General features: G+C 38.1%; 1 protein-coding gene across 12 annotated transcripts in view; it reads right to left on the reverse strand.

Annotated features, from left to right (window-relative positions):
• Nucleotides 1-22924, reverse strand: part of MAPKAP1 (MAPK associated protein 1) — a 154569-nt gene that overhangs the window by 71341 nt on the left and 60304 nt on the right. For 11 of the 12 annotated variants that reach the window (XR_010593586.1, XR_010593585.1, XR_010593584.1 and 8 more), the window contains exons 5-6: nucleotides 13186-13358; nucleotides 7057-7233 (exon numbers count right to left, since the gene is read on the reverse strand). Coding sequence is in view for 7 of the 12 variants with exons in the window: in XM_008172297.4 (XP_008170519.1) it covers nucleotides 7057-7233; nucleotides 13186-13358 (350 nt within the window). In the remaining 5 variants the exon portion in view is untranslated. Of the gene's footprint in view, nucleotides 1-7056; nucleotides 7234-13185; nucleotides 13359-13557; nucleotides 13729-22924 lie in introns of those variants that run through there. The other variant, XM_065572120.1, reaches the window with a different exon arrangement.

The following is a 22924-nucleotide window of genomic DNA, read 5'->3' on the forward strand; positions in this document are numbered from 1 at the left end:
AGTGCTTTGTTTGACTCAACCTGACAATTTCAAATTGACATCAAAGCTGATTGTTTGAGAATGCAGTGTTTGACATTGGACAAAGTACTCCTTTCCATAACAGACATTTTCCAAAAACATAACTCGCTAGACTAATGGGCAGTTAGAAGCCACTTCTCCTTGTGTAACTTTGCCAGAGTCCTTGGAACTTGCCAAATTCGGTCATGCCTGCTTAGCTTGCCCAACTGATTGTGCCAGAAAAGAAAATAAGACACAGATGTATTTGAGCTCTTTGAGATGCCAGTAAGAGAGACAGCTAATGGCTTCATTTCGACCCTCCCCTACCAGCTGGGCACAGGTGGGGGCATAATGAGGTCCCTCTCCCTAATCAAACTCAATTATTTACTACTCTATATAACCACAAAGACATTTACATTCAGCTAAGAACATAAAACACACCGTGGGCTACTTCCAACCATTGCCACTGGGTATTTATAGCAAACTCAAGTGGCTAAGAGAGTTTGCCTTGGCAAGGAGTTTAAGTGTATAAAGTTCTGCAAACTGTTTCTGCTCAAATATGTCCTGCTGAAATGGGGTCCCACGCGAGGGTCCATAACTGTCTGTTCAGTGAACTGCATAACATCTGAGAATGTATTCAACATACAATATGGGCAAGATCTTGAAATCAAATGCCACGTTTCATCATGAAGCTTCTCAGAAGCATCAAGTTTTTTCCACCAGTAAGTGATACAGTATTAATGAACATTACAAGTCACTAGACTGACAGAATAGCAACTGAGAATACTTTAAGGTGAGAAGAGAGACAAAACAAAAAAGAATACAATTATATGCATTAGTACAACAACAGTAAAGGAAAAGAAGATGTAGAATCTAAACTAAATCCCTTTAACTATCATAAAAATAATCTTTTTACTTTTTGTTTACAAAAATATTTCTCAATTATAGTTATCAAATTTTGATAATCTTTTCAGTCTTAAATTAGATTTCTCTAGGGAAATTTGTCAACCCAAATCTTTGTCCAACTGAATAACACACAGACATTTGCTTATTGGAAAAGTTGTTAGCAAAGATTAATAGCAATTACTGATTTTGTTTGTTTTATTTCCTGTTAGTCCAGAAGCCACTATCTCTATTAAAGTTAGCTTTCTGTGTAAAACAAATTCCTAAGCCATCAAGAGAAACTAACAGTTAACTGGCAGGTTCTGGTAACATGGAAGAATTGGCCAATTAAGGATGGTTTTGATTTAATAAAAAGGTCTCTTTAGAAACTACTGGCCAGCCATATATATTCAATAACTCTCCCAGTCTTTAAAACTCTTCTACTGTAAAATAAATGAACGACAATGAGTATTTTTAATGGTCAGAAGAGAACTTTTTTTTTTTTTTTTTAATTTAGGTCGATCCCAAACCCAAATACTGGGTACAGATTTCTAGAGTGCAGGTTTTGTTTGTTTGTTTGTTTTAATTAATTCATAGGAAGCTGGTAATATCTACATTTCTAGAGTTTTCTTGTTCAATGAAGACCCAGTGCTAGGAGGTATTAGAGTATCCCCTAACTGTTACTGCTTTGAGTTGATTGGTTTCATTACACCATATAAAATTTGGAGCAGCTGGTCCACCTTGCTTAATTGGTCTACCTAATATCCTAGGAAAAACATTACTTTTGACTGTGGCTAGTCTCCCTGAGCAAGCAGTATTTATTATTATTGGATCTGACTGTCCCCCCAAGATCTGTGCGCTGACCCCCCCTCTCCCTTCTGGGGCATCGCGGGGATAAAAGTCAGTCGCCTGCACAGCACTTTCCCCTACTCCCAGGACCCTGTGGGATTCAAAAGCTATGCAGGCAAGTGGACTGGATTAGCAAGTCCACACTGAGTTGGGATGGGGAGGATGCTCATCGTCCTCCAACCTACCACCTTTCCTGCAGAGCCCGCTCCGTGGTAGGAATTTTCCTGAAGAGGGGTCCCTAGGGCAGCCATGGTTAGAGGACATGCCTACTAGCAGGAGTGGTGATGCCAGGGGCACAGAGCTACTGTGGAGACAGAGGCATCCGGGGACCCTGCAACTTGGGGCAGGCACCAACATTCATTTTGCAGGTGGGGAAGGGTGCCCATTAGAAAGTGGGCAAAAAATAAATAAATCACAAATCAATATACAAAACTTTTTATTTTTTTTATTTACTCGTTGCTAGTTATTTACCTTCTTCCCATTTTATAGTCTTCAATTACTAGCAGATTTTTTTGTATGTGTTTCTTTAATTTCCAAATTGTTAGTAAAATCTGAAATTCTATATAGATTTAGTCTACTAATAAGTGTCGCGTTTAAAATGCTCATCTGTGCCGAAAGAGACAAGTCCAGGGCCCTCAATAACATCCCTACTGTGAGAACAACAAACCTCAAACAGAGCTGATAAATGAATAGCCTGTGTATATTTGCAACCCCCCCCGCCCCCGGCCAGCACCTTCCAATACATTGAAGTTCCACAAGTCATTTGAAACCATTTGAGCAGGCTATACTCCTTCCTCGGAGACTGGAGTTCTAAGCCCGTGGGCTATGTGGTCTTAAATCACTTAGATGCTTTTAAAAAACTCACCCTCGGGTGCCTAAATATGGATTTAGGAGCCTACTTTTAGGTGTTTATTTTTGAAAATTTTGGCCTGTGGGTTTAAAAGACTTCTCTATAACCTTAAGTATCAGAGGGGTAGCCGTGTTAGTCTGAATCTGTAAAAAGCAACAGAGGGTCCTGTGGCACCTTTGAGACTAACAGAAGTATTGGGAGCATAAGCTTTCGTGGGTAAGAACCTCACTTCTTCACATGCAAGAAGTGATTCTTGCATGTGAAGAAGTGAGGTTCTTACCCACGAAAGCTTATGCTCCCAATACTTCTGTTAGTCTTAAAGGTGCCACAGGACCCTCTGTTGCTCTATAACCTTGTTAATGTGCTGAAAGCTTAGATAACATTTCATTGTTCACACCAAACCAATTTTGTTTTGGAATGATGACTTTTTTGCCGCTAAGATAATTTTTAATAAAAATTAAATTTTAGCCCTTGATCCTGAAAACACTTAAGTACATGAGTAGTCCCATTGAAATAAAGTTACATTCCTGCTTAAGTATTTGCAGCAGATCAGGATTTAATTGTCAATGTTTTGTTTTTTGCCTGTAGCAGTTTTGTAAAATTCAAATAAGATACCCTGCCTGTAGTTGCATTTAAAAAAACAATAATTTAATTAGAACTTTTAATCTAAAGTTGCAATAGTACATAATTTCAAATTAGTTTCACAAAGTCTCAACATGACTGAAATCATTATTTAAAAAAAAAAATCAAGTGATTTAAATTATTTTAAATTAAAATTTAATTTATTCAGCCATTGATTTAAATCGCCTTGATTTAAAACCACTCTACCATGCTGGGGAGGAACTCCACGAGGGGCTCCTTGGGAACAGTACCTCCCCCTTCGCACCCTTCTGTGGGTTTTACTGCAAGATGATCCAGCCCGTTATTATTGGTTATGTACGGGCAACGTGCTTATTAAATGAGCAACTACAAATTCTGATGTGGTTTAAACATGACTGTAGTTTTTTATTGAACTTTAAAGACATCAGCAAATTTAATGAATTTTACATTTTAAAACCTGTGCTTGCTATATATTTCTGCTGGTACAAAGCTTATTCTGGCTCCATTTCAAGAGACAGATATTGTAGTGTGCAAATGCACATATTTGATTTATCTGACCTTTTAAATCTTAAAGCAGGCAATGAGTGACTTCCATCTTTTATTTCTTATTTGCTTATTTCTGTCATTTTAAACAGACAAAACTGTTGTTCTCTCCAGATAGTAGCCATTGCCAAAAAAAAAAAAATTAAGTGAGATCTGTAAATTCTAAATTATGCAGACTGCATATGTTCCATTCCTATGGACAATGACAATCTGGACAGTGAAAATGGTTGCAACTACCACAGAATGAAAAGAAATAACACAGTTGCTTCTCTAAGACTCAAGCAAATCAACAGTCCACTAATTTACCCCATATCAGCTCTGGCTTTTCTTTCACTGTACTGCACACTTCAGGTGCTGGAATACTACACACTTCAAAGCAATGCACATTTAACAGCTGAGATTTTTGAAAGTTCACTTAAAACTTTATTTGTTCAAAGGGACACTATCAACTTCGAAAGTCACATCTGAAGCTGAAAAGTTTGTACCTACTTTTGTAACAAGTGACCCCTCTCCCCCAACATTAGAGGAAAATGATTTGTTAATGTTTTTCATTTTATTCCTTTGGGCATTTGACAACAATTTGTGTATAGCTAATATCACTGTTCTGTTGATTAGCCAGTTGCACTTCCTGTAGTGGGGTACAGTGATACCACTTCCATACAACTGCATTGACAGGAGCTAACAAATATGCTCTCCCCACAACTTGCGAGAGAGTGTTCAATCAATAACAGCAGCAGCAGAGCTGAAATCGAAGCGGTAGTATGCATGTGCACCCACAGAGAGGAAGGGAGGAATATTTAGAACACGTTTTGTATTGTTGCTCTTGAGCCTCCGGAAAAGACTCTTCTCAACATCAGCAACAGAGCCAAAAAAGGTGTAAAATTTTTAAAGTATGTTCTGAAGGTAAAAAAAGGAATTCAGGACATGCTATTTAAAGGATGCTTTGTCAGAAAATCAAACCAAATATTTAAGATGACCATATCCTTTCAAACGTACTCCAGCGCTGTATATGAGTGTGTGGAAGCTGAAACAAGGAGGAAATGAAGCAATCTTTCACACCTTATTACAAGGTCCATTTTTGTTTTGGCCTATTTCTTGTTTTGCACAGCTCCAAGTCACACAAATGAGCCATGCAAAAGAATTCTCTCTTTCTTGTGGACTTAGCAGAACCCTTAGCCTCTAGTGAGTGGATGGCTGCGACACACTGGATATTTTATGTGAAAGCTGGAGCCTCTCCCTCACAGGTGAGAGACCTGGCCCATAACTCTGGAGTGGAGAGTTTCCCTATCACTTTAGGAAAGAAGGCAAGTTTATTCTTCTAAAGGACCTCTTTCATTCTTTCCATGGATACTGCCCTGAACTAGTCAGTACGGCTATAAACCTTGTCTCTTTCAAATCCCTCCCAGACCTCTGCTGCAATGCCTACAAGAAATCAGCTAATCACTGAAGATTAGGTCAAGCGTACAATTAAAAAAACAACGATACTTATGTGACTCAGAACCATCAAGCAGGGTGCGTGGTTAGACTGTGTATTCATGTGACTTTATTACTGTTACCCTCTTTCTACCTCCCCTGGTTCCTCCCAGTTTGGTACCCTCACTTGTCACACCTTGCCTTGTATTAGATGGCAAGCTCTGTGAGCCAGGAACCATTCCTTCCTATATGTTTGTACCATGCCCAACGTGATAAGCACTTGTCCTGAGTGGGATCTCTATGTACTATCTGGATTACTTTGTCCCTCCTCTTGGCCTTTTAGAATGCTATTCTTTTATGAAAGTCACTTTGGCATTGGGAAGACGACAAGGAAGCAAGAAAATCCTCTGCTCTCCTCCGTTCTATTCTACTATACAACATGATCAACACTTAGATGTCTCCCTTAGAGGCAGCTGTTGAATCACTACAGCTTCTCAATGATATGGCTAACATACAACTCTGCTGTAGTAATTGGACATACAGTTAACAAACAAGGTTGGACTATGAGCCCAGGGGAGCCCACCTCTCCCACCAGGGCCGGCTCCAGGGTTTTGGCCGCCCCACACAGCCAAACAAACAAACAAAACAAAACAAAAAACGCCACAATCGCGATCTGCGGCGGCAATTCAGCGGGAGGTCCTTCGCTCCGAGCAGAAGTGAGGGACCGTCCGCCGAACTGCCGCCGAACAGCTGGACGTGCTGCCCCTCTCTGGAGTGGCCGCCCCAAGCACCTGCTTGGTAAGCTGGTGCCTGGAGCTGACCCTGTCTCCCACCAAAGCAAAGTACCAGGGAGGGCAAAATGAGCTGTCTCTCAGTGGTCATCACAGCTGCATGCAGCCTAATGAAACGAGTCTGGGCAGAACGAGGGACTTTGGCTCCACTGGAGGAGTGAATAGTAGATTAATGCATGGGATTTCTGAGAAAGCTCTTTGGGGTAGGGATCTTCATACCTGTCAGCAAGGCAGAGCACACACAGTTGGGATTATACTAAAAAGTAATCATAAATACATAATACATCTTATTTGCATTTGGGATAATACATAACTGGAAGCACCTCTATGTTGTGAATATGGGCCAAATGCCAATATTTTACTGAATAAAGCACTTCCAATATTAAGGAAAAATCTTTTATCACTTTCTTTTTGAAGGACCCAAACATCTGCAAACCAATTTTTTGTCTAGTTTATGCATGGCTTAGGATACTAATTGATGCTGTAATGACTGACCTGCATTTTACACCAAACATACAGTAGCTACGATGCACAGTGCTGAACAGTGTTACATTATTTCTTTCTGCACTGAGTAAAAATTCCATGTATAACAGAGCTGGAAATAATTGTCTCATTTAGGTGCTAGGCCAAAGTTGAAGTGCCTCCAGAAGTTTGGTTCTCTTACAACTACTGTACGCATGAGAGTGTATTATTTAATTTGCGATTCAAAACTTATTACATTTTCAGTTATAAAATAAATTATTTTTCACAAAGGAGGGTGTGCACAGACTGAATTGAATATTATAAACTCAAAAATGTGAAAATCCCCCCAAATATAGAGTCCAACACCTTGTCCGTGAATCATACTGACTGGCTTATTTTTCTCTGCAGTTTTAGAACCAGAAAGCTATTGTCTTTTGGATTTTAGCCATTATGAGAAAAGGTAAAACTGAAGGCCTGAACTGCATTTCCTTTTTGCATGACCTGTACAGGATTGTGTATTCTACTTATGAAGACTCTCAAATACACCTGAAACCTGAGTTTTACAAAGTTCAAATGCTTAAGAGCAGAGCAGAGCAGAAGAAAAAAAGTGTTTGCTAGAGTCTATGCTCAGATGTTAAGATAATTTAGAAAGCTGGTGTCAATACTCACATTCGAACAAAGAGTGACTGTTTAGCTGCCAGCCCTGGAGAAGAGTACTTTTCAACCAATGCCAGAGTGCTGAAGCCAAATTTGTGAATGGGTTCGTTGGAATCCAAGGGTGGAAAGTCTGTGTCAACCTCACCATCGTCCTCAGCAATATGGAGACAGTAGGCATTGACATTGTCACTGAAACAAACAAAGAGCAAGTTTATTTCAGAGGGGAAGCTACATAGCCAGCTAAATTCTATGGGCCAGTGTCAATTGCTGGATGCTGTTTAGAATAAGCCAGCAGACTTCTGTGGTGTAGAAATCAAAACACTTTAAATATCACTAATTTTCACACAGCATCAAGCCTCAAACCCTTTAGTTAGCATAATCATGTGATAAAGCAGTAATAAGAAAACATTCAAATAAGGCAGAACAGCCTCATATTAACTCATTTGTATACAAAATGACGACAGACCAGCAATTAAAATATTCCTAAATCTGTAGAAGTTATATGACTTGACAAAGCGTCAGTAATATTTCTTTCATTTGTGAAAACATATTTTATGAGGTGACAGTTACATTTTTAGAACGAAATCTGAATGAGCAATATCTATGTTCTTCTGTTTTAGATCTAGTAACTGGAAAAAAGCTCTTATCTATAAAAATATACTCAAAGGTTGCAGTATGGACACACATGTAAACAGTGCAACAAAAATATGTCAAGGGAATATCTACATGAAAAGTCAAGGATTTGTGTTCAATGTAAACTATTATTATGGTGGAAAGCAAGCTACACAAAAACACCTTTTAAGTTCTATACAGCCCAATCAATCAAAGTAGTTAACATTATTATGCATTAATGCCTGAAATAAATATACACAAGTTTCTCAGGCACATGCTGGGGGGAGGGCACGAGGGGGGGGGGGGGGAGAGAGCGCTAAACCAGTTTCTTTCCACAGGCTAGAATCACAGAGATCTAGCTCAATATATACAAAACATAATAATGTTGGCTCATTATCACATTTATCATATTAAAATGTAAACACTAATACTTATATTGTTCAGCTCTAATTTTATTTTTTATTTTTTTACTGTAAGTCTGCCAGCATTCAGTCTTGTTCTAGAGGCATGAAGTATAGCCTCAGTGTTCACATGGCAGTATGTTTCTAAACTCTGCAGTTTAAATTTGGAGTTTTAATTGCATGATTGATGCTTAAATTAATTAATTGCAAAGTGTATGCTAATTGTTTAATTGGTCGCTTGATCTATATAGATCATTTTTTGAATTAAATGAGTTGATTTACAAAGTTTATTGATTGGATGTGACAATGAATTATTTCGCTGACTACCTGATTTGCAATTTTCTCAATTAATTCACAAACCTTTGGTTGCAACTGTGCTTATTGAGAGCGCTTACTCCAGGTGATCTATATGCATACTGTCATGTCTAAGATATTTATTATATAAAATAGGTAATAATGACACATTAATATTAATGTAAACTGTAAATTTGCTAAATGGATGGCTAACAAGAAAGTAATCTAGCAATGTTTGTCACTATAAATTCTGTAATGTAAAAAAAATTTTTATGAGCCTCTCAACTGTTATGAAGAACTGATACATCATTGTAGAACTAATTTTAAACTTCTTCAGGAACACAGCAGGAAACTTTAGGAAAACTGATCAAAGGCAGGACTGGCAACAGAATTTAGAAATTTACAGGAATATCAATTTAGACTGAAGAGATGCATTTCAGTCTGTATTTCTATTAACACACTATAGTGTAGTTCTGCACACTCACTGTCCTCCTTTTAATAAAGCTAATAAAAAATCAGCCCATCCCGCATTCCATGACACATTCCAGTGTGAATGCCCACCTGGCACTCATCTTTATACTATACTGTTCTGAGCCATTCCTGTCTCTGCCCTTAGACTGCTAGCCCTTCTGAGGCAGGAACTATTCGTTTGGCACAACTCCCCTAATGTACAAACGTTTATGACTCTGTATAAATAACATTAAAATGTCTGTTTTGTACTTGCCACATGTACATAATTCCCATTAAAGCTAGGGGGAGATACAGGCATGCATCAGAACACCACATTCAGTATGGTCTGAGAGGGATCCCAAAGTGCCAAAAACATAATTATCAACACTGAAATGCTGTCCTCAATCCATACATGTCCTCCTCGACTGCAAGTACATGACATCTATCACGTGCCACAAACTGACCGTGCTTCAAATGTCCCCAAATAGCAAACAAAAATTTTTGAGGAATAATATAGGTTTAGACACAACTCTGAAATCTTCTTATTTTTATAAGCTAAGTCAGAATTTCATTAGTTGTACACATTTGCGTTTGTTTTAAAAAAAGGAAATCTATCTTATTGTCAATGAAAAAGGATAAGCAAAATATAAATGACAAATTATAGAACTGGAGATCACTTTGGAGCAAATACTTTATCATATACATATTAAGTTGCAGAAAAATTTAGTCTACTGTACCACGTGTATATCCACTTGCTATTGCATCAGAGCTAATACACTGTGTTCCTGATGAGCCGGTATTAACACAAGATATTAGCATAAAATAGATTAGGTTCTAACAATTGCAAGTGAAGCTGTATATTATATTTAGTAAGTACACTATTATGTGTAACCTATGGAAAAAAACAAGTCTAGTTGGTGCAAATTTTACACATTTTTCATCCAGCATGTAAATTCATGTACACTGGGATAAGATTAAATTAAACCAAATTTCAGCTAAATGTATCTGAAAATGTTGAAGGTCCTGAAAATCTGAATTTATTGTAGACAGAATGAAGAATTTAACTGCAGCGAGTACCAAATTATAGGTTTTTAAAAATCTAAAATAAATAAATCTGTGGTTCTGAAATTTTTTGTACTCCTGTTTTTATTTCCACATGCTTTTTGAAGGCAGAATCAGCAGAGCATATCCATCAATGGTTAGCAACGGAATGGTCCAGTGGGTTATGATTCTGAAGTTCAAATAAAAGAGGCCAGGGACAGGGTTGCTAACACTGTCAAGGCTTTCTCATATCAAGAGACACTGAACAGACAAAACTACCAAATGGCAGGCCAAACTGGATATAGCACACCCTCAAATCTGTCAACTATAGCTCACTTATTGTGGATTATTAGGTCAACATTTTAGGATAAGGAAACTGACAGCAAGATATTCCTCTCCTGAAGGTGGGGGCTGCACTTTCACAATGAATAGCTCCTCATTGTTCTACTCCAGTTTGATTAGCATGTATGCCTATTTTCTGTATTTTTATACCAGATTACAAGTTGGTATAACCCGCACAACTTTTAATGCTTTCTTCAAATTGATCCTCACTCTCTTCCCTTTATCTGTAAAATGACTAGCTCCAGAGCAAACAAAATGAAAAGGAGAATATCCATGCTGAAAAATACAGTTTCATTGTTTCCTCACTGGTCTGTCTGTAAACACTGGCTGCCTCTTGTTTTAGATTATAAACTCGTAGGGGCAGAAACCGTCATTGTGTGCCTGGCACAATGGGGTCTTGGTCCATGACTAGAGCTCATAAGTGCTATGATAATATAAAAGTGATAATAAAATAAATAATAATGATATCTACAAAACCTTAGTTAGATGCATTCCCTTATTTAGAGATGAACTCTGTAAAGTAACAGAGTTAAATTGACCCTTGCCGATGGACAGGCATTGAGCTGCTCTGACAAAATGAATCAAAGAAACATGAGAACAAAGAAAAATACTTACAAATCATATTGAAATTTTGAGACTTTGCCCTTTCCCTGAACCCCCAAGTCCCGGTTCTTATCTGCTACATGGAGAGAGGGTTCCAATGTCCCCCAGCTTTCCCACTATCTCCTCTCCCTGTAATGGGATCTGGGGGCATTTGACAGCATTCCTGGCCAAGCTCATTCCTAGTCAGCAATCACACCCCCAAGAAAGACACTGACATTTACCTCCTCCCATTGGTTCAACAGAGTTAAAATCTGTTGACTTCCAGGACACAAGCCTTTTTCTGAGGACACTGGTATTTTATTTTATGGGATACTTTTTACTTGTTGACATTGGTCAATATGATGTGTAAAGTGTTCTTACAAAGTACATGTGCCGAGACTTTGATACTGGTTGCATCTCACGCATTTAAAATATAGTAATAATACACAACAATCACATTCTTGATCAACAAATATTTAAAAAAACAGAAAATGGCGATTAACACTGGCAAGTGAAATGGCAGTGTCTGCCATTATTTCTACATTTCTTCACCAGTGTCAGAACACTGAAATGTTTAATACATCAAAGACCTGACTATCACATCTGTCCATCCAAAAGAGCTGGGAGGAACAACAGAGCCAAATCAACAACCTCCATGAAACTCAATCTGAGAGAAGGCCCACCTCCCGATGCTGCTCTAGCTCTACAATAAAGACGACAGCTAATAATGAGGGATCCAAAATAAAAGCATCTGAATGTAAATCCGAATAACCTCTCTCTCTCCTCCCCTCACCCACCCTCATGTCCTGCCAATTGTGCTAGAATTGGAGGAAAGCCCAAGAGTTCTCAACCTACCTCTGAACAAATACAGAGGACTCATGAATACAAACCCATTCCTGAAAAACGGTAGCAAGGGCAAAATTTCCAAGAAAAATGCCACGATCAAGGAACAGACTTGGAAGTTTGACTCACTAACAAATAAAAACATCTACTATACTCTGTTATACTACTTTTGTACCAGAGGTGGTTCTGATATATTATGTTATCATTTCATCCTTTGTTATGCAGCAAATATTGGGCAAGTATTTTTCTAGACTTTACCGTATCATTTTAAAATGAAAGATGTCCAGATTAAAAGATATGAAGTACCTATTTCACAGAACTTGTATGGACCTACCATTAAAACATTACTTTTACCCAAAAAAAAAGAAAAAAAAAAAAGAAATATTCTAAGACCGCACACAATCTATTTTTCAGCGTAACAAATTTAGGGGCAGCTTCCCCTTCCCTTCATGCCTCCCACCCCAAGCAAAGGGATATGCAAGGATTATAGCAAATACTGAAAAATCCATTGATAGAGTGAAGCTGTAAAGAATTTCTAAGGACAACAGTATCTGTTGATCTATTATTGCACAGGTGACTCAGGCCAAGTTCTAGTAGGAAATATAAGGGCCTAGTGCACGATATAGTGGTTTCTCAATTAAAGAATAAAGCATTATTCACAGTTTCAAATAAAACTGAATTTTTATGACTACTTTTGCATTTTTGCCAATATATTCATCTTCATTTTAGTGGTGTCTTTATACACTTACACAGAAGGATGGGGGCAAGGAGGGTACCTTAGATCTTAACTGCATTTAACCCCATAGTTGTCAATTCTTTATAAACACTGAAAAAATGATATATTTGCACACACATTGGTATAGTTTGTCTATTCAATACTAAGGACTACATTAAAAGAACATTACGTTTGTAAAGTGACACATTCAAAAGTTCAGATTACATGCACAAGCTTAACTCTGATCTCTTGTGCATACGGATGCAGCATGATTTAGTAATCATTTATATGGTAGCATACTAGGTCTCAAACAGAAGACTAAACTAGCATTCCAAGACACTCAGCACCCCATTTTAGTTATGCCATCCTGTTACTACTCTATAGGCACAGTCAGGCAGGGAGAAGGGAAAGATATTCAGATATTGACCAGCTCTTGCCACCACTGTCAAAACCAGAAGGTTTACAGATCATTTCTAGATTTTATTTGATGCACCTCTGTTTGATCCTTGGTCATTAAGAAGTGGTTCAAAAACTAAGTCAGACATAAAAATGAAACACCTATCAATGATGCCAACAGCGGTGCGATTTATCTTAATATTACATAGAGTGTTTTAAAATTATGATTCATTTGCACATCCCTGGATTCATATGTTTATCATTATCCAGTACCCAGAAGTTTAATTGAAAGAGAAATAGATATAGATGTGTGTGTATTGCTCACAAAGAAATATTGATAACTGTGTAGGTGGTTCCTGGGAGACTTATTTATAAAAATATTGACATGGAAATCCATTTCATTATGCAAAAACGGTTGTAGAGGAGAAAACCAGAGATCAAGTAGTAGTAAAGAAAGAACAGTACTTTAGTTTGGGTTCCCGTCCTTCACTCGTGTATTGCCAGCATATGAGTCCAATCAGGTCATGCACCTTGGCATTTGCTATCGTCACAACGGTCATTGGCAGCAGTTTGTCTTGGCTTGTGTGCAATGGGAGGTAGACATCAATTTTTTTGGTTGCAGTTGTACCAACATGACCCTGTTGAAAAAACATTTTATTAAAATACATAAGTGACACAGTAAAACAGAGACCAAACAAAAGCTTGTGTAGGTTAGATTCTTGTGTATGCAAATTGGTTGAAACCGTATTAAAGAACAGGATTATTAAGACACATAGATGAACACAATATGTTGAAGAAGAGTTAGCATGGCTTTTGTAAAGGGAAATCATGCCTCACCAATCTATCAGAATTCTTTGAGAGGGTCCACAGACATGTGGACAAGGGTGATCCAGGGGATATAGTGTGCTTGGACTTTCAGAAAGCTTTTGACAAGGTCCCTCACCAAAGGCTCTTAAGCTAAGTAGGCAGCCATGGGATAAGAGGGAAGGTCTTCTGATGGATCAGTAACTGGTTAAAAGATAAGAAAAAAAGTGTAGGAATAAATGGTCAATTCTCACAGTGGAGGGGGTCCCCAAGGATCTGTTCTGGGACCAGTGCTATTCAACATATTGATAATGCTCTGTAAAAAGGGGTACACAATGAGGTGGCAAAGTTTGCAGACAATACAACTACAAAGCTGACTGGGAAGAGTTACAAAGGGGTCTCACAAAACTGCGTGTCTGGGCAACAAAATGGCAGATGAAATTCAATGTTGATAAATGCAAAGTAATGCACATTGGAAAACAATCTCCACTATACATACAAAATAATGGGGTCTAAATGATCCCTCAAGAAAGAGATCTTGGAGTCATTGTGGACCGTTTTCTGAAAATATCTGCTCAATGTGCAGTGGCAATCAAAAAAGCTAACAGAATGTTAGGAAACATTAGAAAAGGGATAGATAATAAGACAGAAAATATCATAATGCCACTATATAAATTGATAGTATATCCACACCTTGAATACTGCATGCAGTTCTGGTTGCCCATCTCAAAAAAGATATATTAGAATTGGAAATAGTACAGAGAAGGGCAACAATAGTGATTACGGGTATGGGACAGCTTCCATAGGAGGAGAGATTAAAAAGTCTATTGTATCTCCCCTTAGTCATCTCTTTTTTAAGATGAACATTCCAGAGGTTGGATTGGTGGGGGGGAGGGAGTGAATAAGGAAGTGTTATTTACCCCTTACATGACAAGATCCAGGGGGGTCACTCAATGAAATTAATATGGAGCAGGTTTAAATCAAACATAAGGAAGTATTTCTTCACACAATGCACAGTCAACCTGTGCCACGCATCGTCATGGGATGTTGTGAAGACCAAAAGTATCACTGGGTTCAAAGAAGAATTAGATCAGTTCATGGAGGATAGGCCCATCAATGGCTATTAGACAAGATTATCAGAGTTGCAACCCCATGCTCTGGGTGTCCCTAAAACTCCAACTGCCAGCAGCTGCGACAGGATGACAGAGGTTGGATCACTTGATAAACTGCCCTGTTCTGTTCATTCCCGGTGAAGAATCTGGCACTGGCCACTGTCAGAAGACAGGCTACTGGGCAAGATGGGCCAATGGTCTGATCTAAGTATGGGCTCTTATGTCCATTACAGTAGCTAGAACTAAAATGTACTACTGTAACTTTCTATATGGAATTACTATGCGAGTTTAAATAATTTCAGTTCTTTTATGCTGTTTAATGAATCAATTAATATCTTTATATAAACAAATGTGAAAGATTAGTTTCACAAGGGCAGTGATCTCATGTGATTTCCTATGAGAACTGAAAACCATTTATGGAAACATTCAACATTTCCACCACAAGATCTTCAATCAAGAACGACTATGAACCCTACCTATGTTCCCAAAGCAACTTCCCACCACAGTCTTCAACTTTAGCATTATCCTTGACTCTAAACTTCTGCTTCTGTCCTCCACTTCTACCCCTGAAAATTCACCTATCACAACTGACTGTTGCAATAATGCGTATGGCACTGCCTTAATCCCCTCTTACCTCAATTGCAGCATCTCCCTTCTCAATGGCATCCCATGTGCCCTGACTCTGGCACATGCAGGATGTTGCTGCCTGTTATCTCAAGAGTACAAAGAAGCGCAACCACACATGGTCCTCAAATAATTTCACTGGCTCCCAATCATTTCAGGATACAGTTCAAAACTGCACTTTGGTTTTAAATGCCCCATGGTCTTCCTCCAGCTTACCTCAGAGATGGCCTGTCATTTCCTCTCCTCCTCACCCCCACCCTCTTTGACCATACATGTACACCCTTGGTACTCTCAGAAGGGAGTCCAAGGGTCGCCACTCTGGTGCACAAAGATCTAAAGGGTCAACATGCAGGGGTATCTCTCTCCCAGGATATATAAAAAGGGGGAGGAAGTGGAAACTAGCTTCCACATCAAAACAGAAAGAAGGAAGGGGAGTCGGGCATCATGGCTAGGAGGAGTCAGGCAGGCCATGCCAGCAGATACTTACAGAACACAAATTAACTACACATAACATGGATGAATCTTATAGATGCAAACATTTCAGAAACATCACCCCATAGCAAGAAGATTACACTGAGTGGTAACAGACACTACACATTTTTCCAACTACGAGAAACCTATATGATGGCTGTACCTAAGTCAGATGGACAACATAACCACCTCTTCACTTTACCAGGAAACAGGATTGTAAAACAGACATGGAGGTTAAGTGTTGGTTAAGAATAAATAAAAGATGATTTCTATAGGTCAAGGCAAGTCCAAAACCAATATATAACTGAGCCCACTTCTAACCATTTAAAACTATTTGGAGACAACCAAAAAGGATTAACTGGTATCATTCCATTTTATTGTATTAAAAAAAAAAATCTATTTGGCACCAGGGAGATTAAGACTTAATTAAAACATAAAGAATATAGCAACAAAGATCAATAAAGTTTATGTTAGAAGAAAAATGTTTAATCTATAGCTGATAGGACTCTATTTTTAAGCTAATAATCTTTTAAGTGGCAAAAAGATTTCACAATTCCCTCCCACAAATTAACTGACATGAGGATAATATCCTTGCTTTATACCAAGAAGAGAAACCACCATTAGAATTAATCATTAGGAATTCTGGCTTTAAGTAATGGAATTAGAGGATTCAATATTGGACACCTAGGCTGGGAGTATAAAACATTCTTGTTATAAAATAATTGGGCATGTCAATATAATTTTAAGTTATAGAAGTAAGAGAGTAACTTAAAAATAAGAAGTACTTTTACATTCATGGTAGATTACCGTGGAAGTATTGTAAAAACTGCCCAAACACAATGAAGTTGAATACTTTTTTTTTTAGTTATAAGTATAGCTATCTTCTTCCCCCACGTATTCAAGGTACAGAAGAAACTCGGCACATCTGTTTAAAAGAAAAAACATGGCTAGATTCAAAAGAATTTAATAAAATATGAACAGGACCATAAGTTTGTCTGGATAACCATTGGCCCTCTGCTAGACGCACTGGTAAGGGCTGTCAATGTGGAGGAAACAGACACATTCAAGTAAAAGTGTAAATTTTTATATTTTCACTCCAAGTGAAAAACAACTAGTGAAGGTATTAAAAGCATTTTGTGGTAGGTCCAGAGTTCCCATGTCCCCTCACAGACCTCTGTACCAGACATTTTACTCTACAAGACACAAACTGCCAGGTCTTCAGCCCAGCCACCAACAGAACAATACTTTCAACCTCTCCACACTACTGTACCCCTTTCAGAAATCGGATGGGTCTTGCGTACCCCCAAGTTTCACCTCACTTAAAAACTACTTGCTTACAAAATCAGACATAAAAATACAAAAATGTCACAGTACACTATTACTGAAAATTTGCTTACTTTCTCACTTTTACCATATAATTAAAAAATAAATAGACTGGAATATAAATATTGTACTCACATTTCAGTGTGTAGTACATAGAGCAATATAAACAGTCATTGTCTGTATGAAACGTTAGTTTTTCCTGACTTCGCTAGTGCTTTTTATGTAGCCAGTTGTAAAACTAGACAAATATCTAGATGAGTGGATGTACCCCCTGGAAGACCTCTGCGTACCCGGAGTTGAGAAGAGAGGGCTACTCACTTTGTGCAGTAATTGAAGTTCTTTGAGAAGTGTCTCCCCAGGGGTGCTCTACTGTAGGTGTGGCAGCGCCTTCGCGTCTGGAGTCAGAGATCTTCAATAGCAGTGACCGTTGGACTGCACATGCGCACCTCCCCTTCCCCGCACTGTGCACGGGTGGTATAAATAGCGCTATGCAGTCTGACCCCCCTCAGTTCCTTCTCTGCTGCTGAGCCCAAATGTTACACTCTGAAGCAGAGGGGTGGAGGGCAGGTAGTGGTACTTCAATTAAAAGGCAAAAAGGGGAGACACTATTTCCTTAGCCACTACTACATTATCTCTGCTCTTAATCCAATCAACAGACATTTTAACAGGCCCATATGGGCCTGATCCTCCACCTTAGCCAGGATGTAAAATACCTGCACTGCTATGTCTACTGCAATTTAAAACAGTAAGACCATTGTGAAGTGAAATCCTCGCCTCACTTAAGCCAATGAAGTTTTCCCTTTTGATTTCACTGGCCCCAGGTTTCATCTGTGCTCAGTTTATTGTGTTCTATTGTTATTATAACACTGTCAAACGTCCTATACAATACATTTCAAATTATGCCATCTCTCATGCTTGTGTTAGACCTTTCTCCTTCTTGCTGCCACTGCATTCTCTTCTTCCCCATCACACATCCTGGGTAACGTTTCTTGCATTGCCCCTCAGGATCTTTTCATCTGTTCCTTCTCTCTCCCCCCCTTCCCTCGTCACCTCTCTATAGATTGTGTTCTTTATCAGTCCCAACATATCTTCTCTCCCCACCCCAAATCTCTCTCTCTAATTATACTTCATTATAGATTTTGTCCAGCACCATCCACTAGAGACATCCATGAACCTTTATCACAAACACTTACCAGGCACAGGACATGGGGCTTAAAAGAGTGGCGTCTCATATACACTACAGTTCCCAATTCTGTTAATGCTGGTGGAGCTGAACTGCTATTACAATGGTGGAAAATGTCTGAAAAATGTCCCATGTTTATTACGGACCTTACGAAGAAGGAGTACGCAAGGTTCACATTTGGTAGGTTATCTTTACAACTACAAGGGCTAGAAATGGGATGTTTTTAAATGAAAACATTTAAAGAGGATGGGATAGCTCATGATGTCAGGGCATACCCCAATCACTAACTCAAGGGCATAAGGATTCTTGCACTTCCCTCTGGGGCATCAGGTATTAGCCAATGTCAGAAAAGGATACTGGACTAGATGAACTAAGCCTGAACATGCATAATTCCAGTGCACCTCGATCCTGCAGAAGCATGTGGCACGTGCCTGGGAATGCTTCTACATGGGTGAATAGATTCATGTGCTTAGACCGATCCTGCAAAATACTACTCATGCAAGCAACCCTATTAGTCTCAATTACTTGCCTGTGCAAAGCGTAGGAGGACAGGACCACGTGATGGGGTTGAACGGAGACAGGTAATTTTTGGACTGCAATTCTTAGTCCCAGTGCCCAGGAGTCAAAGATCTAGCCACACTGGATTTAGCTAGTTATCACAATCACAAGTTATCACTGTCTTGCTGAAGTTTATATAAGCTCACTTGTTCAGGAGGAATCGTTCAGACCCAGATTACAGTCAATACTGTGAGCATGCATTTTGCTCCCAACTAGAGAAGTGGATTATAGCTATAAAGGCTCAGGTGACCCAAGAAATAAAGCATGATTACCCATATTCAAAAAAGTTGCATCAAAACGTATTAATAGATTTTGTATAAAATTCAATGGAAAATCCATTCAGGGCCAGGGGCCTTACCATTTGGAGTTTCCTTAATAGCCTTCAATAAATCTGGTAGGCACAAAGGGGCTGTTAAATTAACATTTTCCTGATCTGTCACCTGTGGCATAGTTAATTTGTCAAAAAATTCTTTTAGCTTGTCCCTGGACACTGCATATCCTGACAAATGAAGTCTGGAATAAAATTGACAAAATATCTCGTTAATTTTCTAGGAATCACACATCCTGGTTCCATTAAGCTTTTATTGTTAGAGATATTAGGTCTCACCCACCCTTTAAGTAGGTGAGTCACTACCTAAACTGGATGTATTCAAACACATTTGTTTATTAAATAAAAGAGATGAATATTGCTTTCTGCTACCCCCAGTTTTCATGCACTAGATCAGACTTGGGCTCTCCAACACGTTCATCGGGGACAACGCCGACTGTGATGATTTATCCGAGTCAGCAGGATCCTGTGGCTGAAGTGTAGGGTTGAGAGTCAAGTATTCTGGTTCTATTCTCTGCCCTGCCACTGACTTGCTGTGTGATCCTGAGCATGTCACCTAGCATCTGTGTCTCAGCTTCCCCATCTAAAAAACAGGGCTACTTATTTAACGCCTTTAACAATGGAAAACATTGAGAGTCCCTCTCTGAGTAGGCATCCTGGAGCTCTTCTTCTCTGCTGCTATCTAGGAATTGCACTTCCATAGTTTGAGCGTTGCATTGCTGAACAATGCAGCTTACTGAGTTAGTGAAATTTTCTTCTTTGTTTTATAAGACTTTTTAATTAAACAGGCCACTGGCTACTAATTTACTTACGTTGGGGATTAAAAATGAAAGTAGTAGCTATTCAGTTTAGGAAAGCTGCTCCCAATTAATACACAAGGAACTTCCACCTCTAACAGTGATTTGGTACACAGAGCTGCTCTGCTCACATGGATCCACATACTAAACATGGCCTGAAATAAACACAACCACACTATGGTAGGGGCCAAATAAGGATCATTTCCTCAGTAATCTGTGGATACATAGTAAGGGCGTTCCATAATTGATTGGGTTTACTGTAAGAGTGTAAGCAGTGTATTACTACATATACATGCTTCTGCAATAGCTAGACACAGTGGAAAGAGTTAAGGGCAGAACAAGAAACCCCGCTATGAATTTTTGTAGCTTATGTTGAATTTGACCATAATGTTATGAGCTTGGGTGTTTAATTACACAATCTATGGGTACTACAATGATGACACCATCAAAGAAACAGTTTATACTGAATAAATTCCATCAGCCTCATGCAGTTTTAGGGACCCCTACATCAGTGGTCTCCAAAGTGGAGTGCGCAAGAGAATCTTTGGGGGTGCACGGCAGGAGGAGCGTTTTTTTTTTGCTTCGTTAGTTTGGGCAGGAACTAACCTTTTTTGGTAGAGCTGGCACGGCAGGGGGTGAGTGCTCAAAATTTTTTTTACTGATAGGGGTGCACGATCAAAAAAGTCGGAGACCACTGCTCTACATTATTAAATCATTTTATATAACACCAGTATACTTTAAATATAAAAATAAGATTTTAAAACCATAAAGAATTACATATTATAAACTTGTAATACAAGGAGCCATTTTAAGATATAATACCAACTTTTTAATGAAAGTCCACTAAAGAACATACACCTTTCTCTATTAGATGATGTCTCTTGAAACAGTTACAGTACAGCCATTAATAGTCTCCTAAAATATATAGGAAATTTGGTATAATCTTGAGTCTACTGCAAGGACAACTTAATCCTAAAAACAGCTCATAAGTATTTGGATAATGAAAAGCTGTAGAAATATTCAAAGAGAAAATAGTGTGTGTTTTACCAGTCTCATTTTTGGGCTGTCTTTTACTACATTTCATGGTGGAAAATTAAAATAGAGTCCATAAACATTTCCTAGAGAAAAATATGATCAGTTTTTAAAACAATAATAATTTACTGCATCTTCCTACGCAACAGAGTTCTGTGACTAAATATTATATCACTTTAACATTAGATGTTCTAATGATAGAATATACAGATTTTACTGAACCATTACTTAGAGAGTCATAAAAACCTCTTAAAATTAATCTTTCATGCACATCCAGCTTACTCAAAGTTAGCATTTAATTAGATGGCCTTGGCACAAATGAGCTTACTACTTTATTTGCTCAATAAGTATAAATTCAAATAATTGATTCACCACCTAGCAAACAATGTAAAACATTAGACAAAATAGGAACAAATAGAGATCTTTTTCCAAATGCAAAAATTTTTCTGACTCAAACTGTGTAAAAGAAATGTTTTTGTTTTAAGTGACAGGATTATTTCATATCGTATAAAGCTTGCATCCTGATATGTAACGCATTCCAATAGGTATTTATACAACATACAGAAAAAGTTACAAATATATGCACTGAACAAAGAACAGATCAAGCAGAATTTAAGCACCCAACTAATATATTTTTAAAAATAAACAGCAGGACCAACAGATTAATTGATTAAAACCAAGCTCAAATGTTTTAATCAACAAAGACCTTATTTCTCTAAAAGCACAATCCCTTTGTAGGTAAAAGCCACCATTTTCTACACTATGGATTTCTGAAAAATATTTGTTTTTTTAATAAAAACAAAAGTAATGAAATAGGATTAAAATGTAGCAGAAATAATTTATTTTTAAAAAGGTAAAACTATTTTTGGGGGGTGTGCGTCAAAAATAAGGCTATGAACTGTTAACCCAATAAAATGTTTAAATACTCTAAAATGTTTTTGTATACACACCTGGCAGAACATACGATAGCATCAAGGTATTACTGGCATTTGGTTGAGATGGAAATCATAGTGGCCAGCATGATAGAAACGAGGGCTTCATCCTAAGTACATGAGCATTCTTAGAAGAGACCAAGACAAACCAGAAATATGAAGTGCGGCTGGGGCTTGTGAATTCTGGTGCAGTGAATAATTTGCAGTATATTAAACCAAGGTCCACTACAGTATGTTGGTTAATAATTTGACCAGCCAGTTCTTTTTATTTTATTTACATATTATCTAAACAAGTCTTGTGAAAATGTCTGCTCAGAATGTCTCTAGGTTCCAGTGTTCACATGAACACACTGAATAACTGCATTCCCCTCCTAAGATCTTGTGTTCTGCATGTCATTGTACCACACATGGAAACATGGGAATGGCGCTTTTTTCAACAGGTGGTAATCCCACTATAAGTGCATTTTATCACTAAGTGACAAGTGACTAGTTTATTAATTACTACGATGCTGATGGTTTTTGTTTGTTTGTTTGTTTTTTATAGTCAGCTACCTGAAATAGCTGTAAATTCCAAGGAAGTTAAACAGAGTGACTGGACTATGGTCTGACAGTTCAAAGAACTGAGTACTAAAATGAACCCTCAATAGTTGCTCCTCTGCCCGACAAACAGACCATCATTTATCTCACTGCAATGTATACAGAAGACCTGTAAAATTGCACTAACATTCTCATTTAATTTATCTCATTCACGCTGTCACTGTTCATAAAAATTTAACCCAGTAATTTCCTGCTATACAAAGCATAACGAAGTCTGAATACTTAAATAAAAGGTAAATAACATTTTTTTTATTCTAAATTGTTGACTTCATTTAACATCTCTGCCTTGTACAGCACCACACTATTTTTCAATTAAAGGTCCAGCTGTTTCAAAGGCTCCAGTAGGCAACGACAGTTATAAGAAATGCTTTATCTGCATTGCAATGATCACTATCACATCAGCTCCAGGCTGCATTAACATACTCATGTTTTATTCTAGCCCC

Source organism: Chrysemys picta, chromosome 18, assembly GCF_011386835.1.
Source record: "Chrysemys picta bellii isolate R12L10 chromosome 18, ASM1138683v2, whole genome shotgun sequence".
Lineage (NCBI taxonomy): Eukaryota > Metazoa > Chordata > Testudines > Emydidae > Chrysemys > Chrysemys picta.